Genomic DNA, 11,577 nt, shown 5'->3' with positions numbered 1-11,577 from the left:
GTTACTTTTGATTTGTCTTCTTTCCTCACAGTGTTTCTTTGGCTTGGGTCTCACTGGTGTTCATTGGTTTTCACTGTAGTTGCTGAGTCGGAGAAAACCTTTGATATCCTGATAGGAAGAAATTGAGGTTTAGTTGTCTTCTTTCCTCCGTTTGGGGCTTCTTCAGGTCAAGTTCAGAACTTGCAAGGCAGTGGCTATGCTACAGAAACTCCCTGGGCCTGAAGGGACTGATCCCATCCATTTCCGAGAACACATCCTGCTGTGCAACTCGGTGGCCTCAAATGGGATTCGGATGGCAAGAGGTGATTGCAGACGTGAGGACCTGAGTGAGTGGAATGTTTGGGAACCTGAAGTCCACGTTGCTTGGCGTGGTTTGAGGAAGATTTCGCCTCTTCTGCATTCCGCTCAGCAACGAATTTGACCACCGTACCTGCTCCAAGAGCCGATCGAGGTGGCCGGTCTCCCTTCTTCAAGCATGCCTCTTCCGCTCGAGTACTCGGCAGCCTCCCGGGGCCTGAGGCTCCAGGCCAGGCCGAGCGCGGCGTCCGGCGTCCAGCGCGGCTCGCTAGGGAACTGCAACATCTCAGGGCTCTGCGGCCTCGGGCTAGGTGGCCTGGGCAGCGGATCCAGATGCGACTGCTGTTGCGTCTCCGCCGCTTCGCTTCGGGGCGGGAAGCAGGAGCAGGACGAGCCGGGGGAGGCGCCACAGTGCCCGAAGCCCGTCTCCAGGGGCCCAGACCAGGCATTCTCCACAGGCTGCCCGGCCCTGCCTCGCGGGGTGCCTGCGCTTACCTCCGGCCCCTCCCCGCCGGCGCCGGCTCCGGCCCGCCTCACCCCACCGCGGGCTTTGTCCACAGGCTGCGCGGCGGCCCCTCCCCGTTCCCGCCGGCTCCTCCCCGCCCCCTCGCTGGCCCCACTTCCTCGGCGCAGGCGGCGGGAGCGGATCGGGGACGAAGGGGTTAACCCGGGGCTCTTCCCGGCGCGGAGGGATCCGAAGCCGAGCCGAGCGTGGTGCTGAGGCAGCCTCAGCGAAAAAAATGTCCGCCTGAGGAGACCCACAAGTTCTATTCGGGGGGACCGTCAGCCCGCCCCGGTAGGAAGGGGCGGCCAGGCCCGAGAGCCGCCTCCCCCGCCCGGATCCGAGAGCTTGCGCGGGGCAAAGTGAGCCGAATCGCCGGGCGGTGCGAGGGGAAGCCCGAGCCCGCACTCCTGGCCAAAGTGAACTTTAATCGGGGTGGTTGGATGCGGAGACGGGGCGGCAGGTAATTACGGGCCGGCGAACGGGAGGGGGACGCCGTGGCGGGGATGGGGGCTGCGGGACGCCGCCACGTCCCTGCCAGAGCGGAGGCGCCCCCGGCCCGCGCCGCAACTCCGCGCCCCTTTGTACAGAGGCGAGCCCCGGGTCCTCTGCAAGTTGGGGAGTGGAGTGGGGGCGGAGGCGAGAGTCGCGGACGGCCAGGCCCGCGGGCGGCGCGCTCGGCCTGCGCGCCCCGCTCGGCTGGGCTCCGGGGCGCGCGCAAGAGCGGGCTCTTCGGCTGCCGAGCCAGGCTCATTGTTAGGCAGGTCCGGGGCCGGCCGGCGGCGGGCAGGGCAGCAAAAGTGGGAGGAGGCCGAGCCGGGGGAGGAGGACGCCGGCCGAGAGCGAGACTAGTTGTTGGTGTTTCTGTTTTCTTTTTAAAAACGCTCCTCCGATGCGCCGGGGGTGCTTTCCGACCCCCTGGGCCCGCCGGGGACGTCCGGGCGGCGGCGGCCGCAAACGCGGGCCTTCGAGCGGCGCATTCCGTGCAACTTGTCAGTTCTATTGTTGCGGATCCAGTGAGTCACTTCGCTGCTCCCCTCGCCGCCGCTCGGCTCGCTGGATGCCCATTCGCCCCTCACCCCGCCCCTCGAGACCCCCGCCCCGGCCAGGCCCCGCGCGCCCGGCACCCGGCCGTGGAGCGGGGTGGGGGGCGCCGGGGAGGGGGCAGGGACGGGCTTGGAAACTTGCGGGAGAGGCGGCGAGTTGCGGGAACCGCAGCGTCGCTCCCGGGCCGCGCCAAGAAACGCGTGGAATCACGGACCGGGCGCGGACGCCGGGCTCTCCTGCCCTCTGCTCTTACGGTGGTGGGGAATGAGAAGGGTATTAGCCCGGTGCTTTTCTTCTCCTACGCCCCTGCCCATCCCCGTAAACACTTTGAGCCTCGGTGCTCTCTTGCTGAGCCTTTTTCCTCTGCCTTAGGACCTACTAGAAGTGGCCCAAGATGAATCCCCAACAGCAGCGCATGGCCGCTATAGGGACCGACAAGGAGCTGAGCGACCTGCTGGACTTCAGTGCGGTATGAGAGCTTTCCGTGGCATCTTGGGGTTCTGCTGAGGTTTACAGAAAAAGAAAGAAAGGGGGGGAGAGCGACTAGGCAGCATTAACTCCATCTGCTTTGAGCAGTAGTTCTCAGGGCTGGAGTCCAGCTCCCCCAAGTTGGACACCTGAACTTTGATGTAATGTCTAGACTTGCAGATTTAAAACTTTAAATGCCAGAGGGGTCATTTGATTTAACCAGTTAAAAGGAGAACAACGTTAATCATGAGCTTTGGTTGAGTCACCCTCTGACCCTGATGATTATTAGGGATTTTGAAAAAAAAATTTGAAAAAAGAAAAAAAATTTTTTTTTCAGCATTCCTAATCAATTTCCCTTACTAAGATGTGCTATAGTTTATGGTACCTGAAAGATGTCAGTTGCAAGAAAGCTGGTAAAGGGCTAGAATTTCCAGCTCTTTGGGATGAGCTCTCTTTAGATAACCATATATATATTTGTATATGTATATATGTACCTGTAAGAAGTAAATGCCTATATATACATTAAAAATTGAATACTTAAAAATATCACCTGAAACCAGTAGAACCCAATACCTTTATTTCTAATGGTTTGAATTCCTTTATTTAACTGCTGTTAGGTAGGACAAGTATCTGCTTTATAACACTGTTGTAGTGGATCTTTGCTGTATGTAGTAGTTTCACTGAGATATGGTTGTGAGTGTGTGTATTAAATTGTAAGTGTAATGAGAGTTAAGTTATGAAGATCATTGACAATAACGTACCTTTAAACTTAATAACCTTAGCATCTCTCATGTCAGTGACTGGATTTTCAGTATAGAAAATAGTATTTCCAAATAGTGTTAGGAAAGAAAATGTTAAGTGTATTAGCCTTTTCTGGGTCCAAATGTATATCTCCCATTTTAACTTCCCTCTGAAATACAGTTTCTAACAGATGACTTGGTGAACTTTGGAAGGAGTCTAGAATAATTTCAAAACTAACAGATATGTTTGGATTATTTTGCAGATGTTTTCTCCACCTGTTAATAGTGGGAAAACCAGACCAACGACACTGGGAAGCAGTCAGTTCAGCGGATCAGGTAAGATCATGTTTAAAAATCAGAAACTCGTATTTTGGTTTTGCGATACATCTTTGTAGAAAAATTCGAGGTATTTTAATATTTTTCTTTAGGCTCGTCTTAAAATTATAAACAAAAACAAGCCCTTAAATGTGGGCTGTTGCTCTAAAGATCCATTGACTTTTTTTTAAGAATTTCAATATGAATTTAAAAATTGTTTTCTTTTCTGTGATTTTTTAAATTGAAAATTGCTTTGCTTGAGTACAAGGGATTTTATCACACCTCTGTTTAGGAAAGTATCAGAAGAAAGTGCTCTGTAGCCCATGTGTGGTATTTTTTGTTTATTTAAACATGTGTATTTTAAAATTTTGCTAAAAATTTAGCACATTAGCATTATTAAACCTTTGGATTCTAAAAAATTGGTAAAATAATTCTATTTAAAATATACATATGAAAAGTGGAATTGAGTCAAGCAATAATTAGACTTGTTTTAAAAGATGGCTATTCCTTTGGAGGTCTGTAGCAAATTAACAATTTTGTATACAGTCATTTGAAATATTACAAATAAATGAATAGAAAGTGAGTATGCTTTCAAATAACACCTATAAGTGCATTCCGACCTATGTTCACATTACATTAGGATAACGTTTAGAGTAAGTTAAATTAGATTCCTCTTCTTTTTGTCTTTTGTCTTTAGATTTACTTTCTGTATATTTACAACTACTCTGCTTTATTATTAACATTTATCTCACATTTCTTAAGTATGCTTTTTTTTGTTTGTTTTTCTTACTCATTTAAACTCATGATTAAAAAAAACAAACGTTCCAGAAGCAGGGTCCATTCTAATGCACAAAAGCTATAATTTTCTCTTTAACTTAGATTTACTGCTTAGGGCTCAGAGATGAAAAAAAAAATAACCAAGGCCAAGACAGCATTATCTTTTAAGAAAACCAGCTGTCAGATCTCTAGGCTGAAACTCAGTAATTCCTTTTTGATTGGTGCTTTTTTATTTTCCCTAGTAAAATGATAGTTGATTTCTTAAGATAATGTGAGAGCAAAACATGAGAAAATAAGGTGAATTTCATAACCAGTTTAACTATTTATACTACTTTACATTTAAAAAAAGTTCCAATTCAAAAACCATACACTAAATTTACTGAAGTTCATTTTTAATGATGAAATTTTGCTTTAGGGGAATATATACCATGTTGTTTAACATCTCAGAGAAGTAAAATAAAAACGATTTGGATTTTAAATATTCTAAAGACTAATATTATTCTTTATCAAAAGGGTATCATAAAATGTCACTAAACCCCAGCTGTTTTCCCACCTCCATCCATTTATTGGTAATGATTTGGAAAAATCATCACTTTTTGGGGTTGAGGAGAGGAAATTATTAGTTAATATGGAAGAAAGCTAAGACGTCTTCTCTTTCTTTACTACTATGAGTGCATCTCAGTTTTTGCAACTGATCATTCTAAAGAACTTTCAAATTTACTTTGTCTAATATATAGTAGATACTTAGTATATTTCATTAAATGACTAGTGATACTGCTGTTTGAAGCTGTTTTGGATTGAATTGGAGAAAATATGTTTAATTGACATTGAGATCAAGGACATGAACTTTGGAAACTTGCTATTATAAATACTGTCTTTTTAGAATAAGGGCAACTTTTTTTTTTACTTTTTAAATTTAAGAAGGTATAGTATATGTAGTCTGAAATTAAGTGTAGTGAACTTGGTGTGTCTTAACTAGTATGGCATTGAAGGAGTTGTGGGTCCTTCTTTATGTAGCATGCATTATACAAAGAAATAATTATTTTTCTACATTGTAGAAGTGGTTGTTAAATTTGATTCTTTGGATCAGGAAATTTTTAGTTTTAAAACTGTTAGATTTGTTATTTATCCATTGAAAATTTAACTTGAATATGTATCTGTGTCTTATTTAAATTTCAGGAAAAAAATTAATTATAGTTTTAAAAAAGCTATGATTTTTGGTAATTAGTGAATAGATTTAGATTTCAGGGAGGGGAAAATAGCAAAGTGATTATTTTATATGAAAGTATATTGGTAAATATGGCCCTGTAGCCATTTCTTATCTTAAAGGAAATGTCTGAAAGAGATTGGTATAGCAGTATTATTTTATTTATATATTTTATTGACACTTTACTCATCTTCTGTCCTGATGTCAAAGGATGTGTAACATGTCTTCCTGCTTGTTTATTTGTAGCAAGTAAGGACCTAAAGATAAGACTTTCCTTCTGACGAGGTGACTTAGAGTTATCTTTTTTTTTTGTCTTTTTAGCTATTTCTTGGGCTGCTCCAGCAGCATATGGAGGTTCCCAGGCTAGACTTAGAGTTATCTTGTTTTTGGAGTAGCATTTGTAAAACCCCAAGTATAATTTCTGTTGATTATCCATTTCGAGGATGAGTTAATTTCACAGAATATGCTATAATACAGGATGTTATTTTAAAATCTTATTCCAAAAGCGAAATATAACTTGAATGATAGCTGACACTTCATCAAAAATTGCTATGGGAAAGATTAATGTGTCTTTTCTGTTAATTTGTCTTGAGGAGTTGGTTATAGTCCTATTTTTTCATCAAGGGTGTTAATTTTCTTTGCATTATGATAAGACTGAATTTGTCCGCTTGGTATGATAGCCATGAGGTATCAGTGACCTTGAGAGAGGGGTTTCTCTCTGTAGGAGTTAAAGGTGAGGCACTTTGTAGGGCACAGTGTGTAAGAGGAAAGCTTGTTGAAAGGATTGACAGACTGGAAATAGTTCAAGTGTTTAAATCCACTGTCCCTCCAACTTCAGTGTGTAGAACTAAATTGTGATATTGGGTTTAATTTTTAGTAGTTTAAATGTTTACATGATATCCGAAAGATTTCTTTTGTTAGTTTTTGAATCCAAGTAATAAGAGTTGTTGAGAGTGGGATGTATTTGTTTCGTAAGAGATCTGTATGTATTGAGTCTGTCTCATATTTCTACCTAGAGAGTTATTTTAGCTAGCAAATAAAATTTTTACTATTTCTTGTTCAAATCAGACTTTGTTACACTATAGATTTCTTCTTGCTCAAGATTTTCAGAATTAGTTATAAACTATTTTCTACCTCTTAATTTTAAAAAGGAATACAATTTTTCATTCTTCAGATACTGATTAGTTTTGGTGGGGGATTTTAACATGTACGTATAGGGTTTTTGAAAATATTAATACAGGGCCAGAAAAATGGATTCTTACCAAATTGCTCTTCAGTAATTTTTTAAATTAAACTTTTTGTTTTGAGATAATTGTAAATTCATATGCAGTTGTAAGAAGCAATACAGAGATCCTCCTTACAGTTTCCCATGTTTCTCGTAATGGTAACAGCTTGCAAAACTGTGTACAGTATCATAGCTAGGTTATTGACAGTGATGCAGTCAGGATTCCATGAACAATTCATCATCACAAGGATCTCTGGTGTTTCCCTATTATAACTGTGTCTACTTCTCAAGTAATTAAAAAAAAAAAAAAAAAAAGAATACCGACTCACCAAATAAAAATAGAGTATGTACTCAAATTGCCATAGCATTATTTGAACATATCAAGAAAGAACACCGGAATTTTACCAACGTGTCTTTTAACTGAACTGTAATATAAGTGGCAATGGTAATTTTAAATAGAGGGGTGATAGGTTTGGCTTTTTCACTTAAGGTATTATAAAGTTACGAGTAGAATGTGGTTCATATTGTGTACCTGTCCGTGTTGAAATGTATAATAACCACAGTGTGTAGTAACAGACACTCAAATTTAGTATTGTTATTTGGGCAACTGAACCATGTTAGACATTTGTTTCTGGCAAGCTGTAGTGATGAATTAGAGTAACTGCAAAGTCAGCAGGCATGTGAGGAAAAATACAATATTTTAGGATAAACACGGTCTGCTGTGAAGTGGCTCATTCAAGGTAAAAGTTTAGTAGCAAAGGAGTCTTTTAGAGAACATCTGTATATGAAAATACATGCTTGGAAAACAGAGGAATTAGAGACAAGATTATAACCATGAGTATTGTGTGCTTTTTGCTTACTACGGTATTCCTTTAAGTAGTCATGGATTATAATGGATTTGAAAAACAATTTGATTAGGTCATTAGTATTTAAGACTTGTTTATTATATACAGTGAGCCATACCTCTGATTAATTATTATTTTAATCTGTTTTTACCAATTTAAAGGCAAGTTTAACTTTCTGTCTTTTAGGCTATTGTTTGGTATATTCTTTTCTTTGAGTTTTTAAATGATTCTGTGGGATAGGAAGATAGAGATGAAGAGATACTCATCTTTAAATATAAACATAGTTGTTTTCACATTTTAGATTTAATGGGGCTGTTTAGAATAATCTCTTACTAAAGCCAGACAGTCTTTTCTGTTCTTGAACCATTGGTAATCGTGCCTGGAATGTCACTGCCTGCTTAGTGTTGTCAAAGACTTGGATAACTATTGCCCCAAGAAAGTAAAATAACACTATTAGAAAAGGTTTCTTGAAAAAAAAAAAAAAGGCTATTTCTAGGCAGTATGTGGGATACCTTTTTGTAAAAATCATTTACTAGGACTGCTTTTGGGTATTGCTTGAATATTTTTTTTTTTTTTGGATGGGAATGTTGAAATTACAAATCTAATGCTTTTGTGCTTAGGGGATAAAATGAAAAGGCAAACATTTAAATATATCAGTTCAAAAGACTTTATGCTTTGTTAAGTAGTCAAGCCATATTTATCTTAGATTTATCAGTTAACTGCGTATTTACTTGGTATTTACTTTGTGCGGCTTGCTATTCTAGTAGCTTTTGGGAAGGTGGCAAATGGAAGAGGACATGAACCAAAAAAAGTGGAGGCATTTCATTATCTAGATAGAAACATAAAATGTAAAAATGTGAAGTAGATAAACTCCTATAACAAAAAAATGTCAACAACTGCACATTAACGTAGTTTAAATTGAGTCCATAAGAATAAGGATGTGCTGAGGAATGAGGGAACTGTCTTAAGGAAAACTCAGAAATGTTGAATTTAGAGTTCACTTTTAAAGGAGATATGGAAAATGAACTAGGGAAAAGAACTGGCCTCCCACATGTGGAACAGCATGAAAAGAGACCTGGAAATGGGAGGCTTGTTCCAAAGGTGTATATATACACAGTTCTGGGAGAGAGAAACTTTTTTATTGATTACCACTTCTGGTGGAGCTCATATTTATGTACTGTTGTGTGTAGCCAGACTGCATGGGTTCAAATCTAATCATTGCCATTTATTAGCTGGTTATTTTGGGTACATTTCTTAACCTTTCTGTGCTTCTGTTTCTTAATCTATAAAATAGTACTAGTAATAGTAGCTGTCCTCATGGTTGTTATGAATGTTAACCAAGTTAATAGAGGTAAAGCTCCAGAAACAGTGGTACTGAACTGCAGTGGAGTGAATTGTTAGTGGTGAGTCAGTGGAGTGAGGAAAGCATTTACTTATTCAGTAGGATATTGTGCTAATCTAGGGATGGGCTGGTGAAGGTTTGGACTTAGTATAGGCAGTAGGAAGGGAAAATAGGAAGTAGGAAGGAAAAAATACCAGAAGAAAAGGATTGACAGAGTTTGAAGGATTGGATTTCTGTAGGTAAGAGAAATGACTTAATGTAGTTCTGGCATATTTGAAATAGTGCTGGAGGAAAAAAATAATGCTGATATGTTTTGAGCATTTTAGATTTCACATGACCCGGGATTCTTTTGGCTAATTTGGGGACTTATGGGAGAAGAGTGCTGCAAGATGAGTTAAAGATTTTGGTTAAAAACACAGCTCTTTTCTATCTGTGAAATTAATGCAAAATAATTATTGAAAAAATATAGAGAGCAGAAAAAGCAACAAGGGGAAAGAGACACCCATTATTTTACTATCCAGAGAAAATAGTTGTATTTTGATTTATTTCCTTTTAGTCTTTTTTTCCTGTTCTGTTTACAAAATTGAGAGCTTACTGATGTTTTCATTTCATGTCATACTTTTTTATTTCACTTGATGTCATGAGCATTATTTCATGTTCTTACGGAGTCTTTAAAAACTCAATTTAAAATTATTCTGTGATATTATTACATGGGCTAGATGTAGCATTACTTATCAAATTTGTTTTCTTATTGCTTGATTTAGAGATATTGTTGATTTTGTTTCTATAAAAATATGATAGTGAATATCTTTCTGTACATATATACATTTTTATCTACACATCAATTTCCTTTGGATAGGAGATGTAGATTTTGGGTTTTGTGCCTACAAGTTATAATTAAAGCTAAGGGAGTGAATGAATACCCTTAGGGTAATGAACTCAGAGAGAGGAGATAGATTATCAGGTCAAGGATTGGTGTTAATGGTGGAGTTAGATATATAAAAATAATGAAAACTACACATAGAACTACCATATGACCCAGCAATCCCATTCTTGGGCATATATCTGGACAAAACTTTCTTTGAAAAAGACACCTACACCTGCATGTTCGTTGCAGCACTATTCACAACAGCCAAGACATGGAAACAACCTAAATGTCCATTGACAGATGATTGGATTAGGAGGATGTGGTATAGATACACAATGGAATAGGACTCAGCCATAAAAAAGGACAAAATAATGCCATTTTTAGCAACACGGATGGAACTAGAGACTCTCATACTGAGTGAAGTAAGTCAGAAAGAGAAAGACAAATACCAGATGATATCACTTATATCTGGAATCTAATATACGGGACAAATGAACCTTTCCATAGAAAAGAAAATCATGGACTTGGAAAATAGACTCATGGTTGCCAAGGGGGAAGGGGAGGGAGCGGGATGGATTGGGAATTTGGGGGTAATCATCTGCATCTATTAAGAGATCCTGCTGTGTAGCACTGCGAACTATGTCTAGTCACTTATGATGGAGCATAATGTGAGAAAAAAGAATGTATACATGTATGTGTAATTGGGTCACCATTCTCTTATGGTAGAAAATTGACAGAACACTGTAAACCAGCTATAATGAAAAATCATTATATATTCAAAAATAAAAATATTGAATCTCAAAAAAATAAAATAAAATTAATGACTTTGACTGATATAAACATGCAAATTTTTGTTAGTTTATGGTTTGAGTGTTTGATGACATTTGGTGCATATTTGTATATAATTTGGTTGTGTGGTGACTGGAGGGAATTCCTATCGTTTTACCTGTGCTTACTGAAATGGAGTGGGATCTAGTTGGACTGTATCAGTGAGAGAGCCCTTGAATTCTACACTTTTTATAAGAGAGGCAGTATAGTGACAGGAATTGGGCTCAGGAGACAGACAACTGGAGTGCAACAGTGCTTTTTGACTTACTAGCTGGGTGGCTGTAGGCAAGTCTGAGCATACTTTTCTCCTGTGTGAAGAGTGGATGCTAATGCCTACCTTCAGAATCCTTGTGAGGGTCAAACAAAATTATCTCTATATAGTGCCTCCTGCTACATTGCAGCTTGAGAAATGGGAGCTGCTGTTGTTACCCTCTTAAGTAACAGTAATGTAATATTAATTATTATTAACAGTAATAATTTAACTAGTGTATAGCCAATTTTTTTTTAAACTTAAATTTTTTTAAAAAAGTATAGTTGATTTACAGTGCTGTAGACAGCCAATGTTCATTGAACTATTATTATATGCTAGGTTCTATGCTAAGCAATTTATAGGCTTTATCTCATTTTATTGTAGGTAAAAATGAGATGTATTATATGGTAGTGGGAAAGGTGGGGAATACTCCCCAAGGGCAACATGTTGAAGGTGCTTTCTAGTGTCATAAAATGATATATGTTGTTAAAATTCTAAGGAGAAATCAGAAGAATAGTTGTGAAAGGTCAGTAGGGACCTAAGAATCTTGCTGTTATTTTTTGATTTCTCCTTCGTACTATTATTTTGTGGACTACAAATTGTATAGTGCAGAATGGTGAACAGAAATGTGTACACTTTTTGAAAACCTCTTCCATTTTTAGGTTTTGCCACTTGGATATAGTCTTTTCTGCATATTCCCTCTCTAGCCACTTCAAAATGTTCCTTTTGGAATGAAGTGCTGTCTAAATAAATAAATAAATAAAATAAAAATGATGTGACCTGAGAGGATAAAATATCTGGGAGACAGGTTGGAGAGAATGTTGAATCTTTAGGGTAGATGTTCTCCACTTTTTTCTTCATGGCAG

The 11,577-nt window shown here is 39.5% G+C and overlaps 1 protein-coding gene across 3 annotated transcripts in view; it reads left to right on the top strand.

Annotated features, from left to right (window-relative positions):
• The first annotated feature begins 931 nt into the window (after positions 1 to 931).
• Positions 932 to 11,577, top strand: part of TCF12 (transcription factor 12) — a 368,763-nt gene continuing 358,117 nt past the window's right edge. The window contains exons 1-3 of one of the 3 annotated variants that reach the window (XM_047766266.1): positions 932 to 1,262; positions 2,219 to 2,315; positions 3,318 to 3,390. In XM_047766266.1, the coding sequence (XP_047622222.1) occupies positions 2,241 to 2,315; positions 3,318 to 3,390 (148 nt within the window). In that variant the 5' untranslated portion in view covers positions 932 to 1,262; positions 2,219 to 2,240. Of the gene's footprint in view, positions 1,263 to 1,719; positions 1,816 to 2,218; positions 2,316 to 3,317; positions 3,391 to 11,577 lie in introns of those variants that run through there. The other 2 variants (XM_047766268.1, XM_047766267.1) reach the window with 2 other exon arrangements.

Source organism: Phacochoerus africanus, chromosome 2 (assembly GCF_016906955.1).
Source record: "Phacochoerus africanus isolate WHEZ1 chromosome 2, ROS_Pafr_v1, whole genome shotgun sequence".
Classification (NCBI taxonomy): Eukaryota; Metazoa; Chordata; class Mammalia; order Artiodactyla; family Suidae; genus Phacochoerus; species Phacochoerus africanus.
The sequence above is the reverse complement of the archived record's forward strand: the minus strand, read 5'-3'. Positions and strand labels throughout refer to the sequence as shown.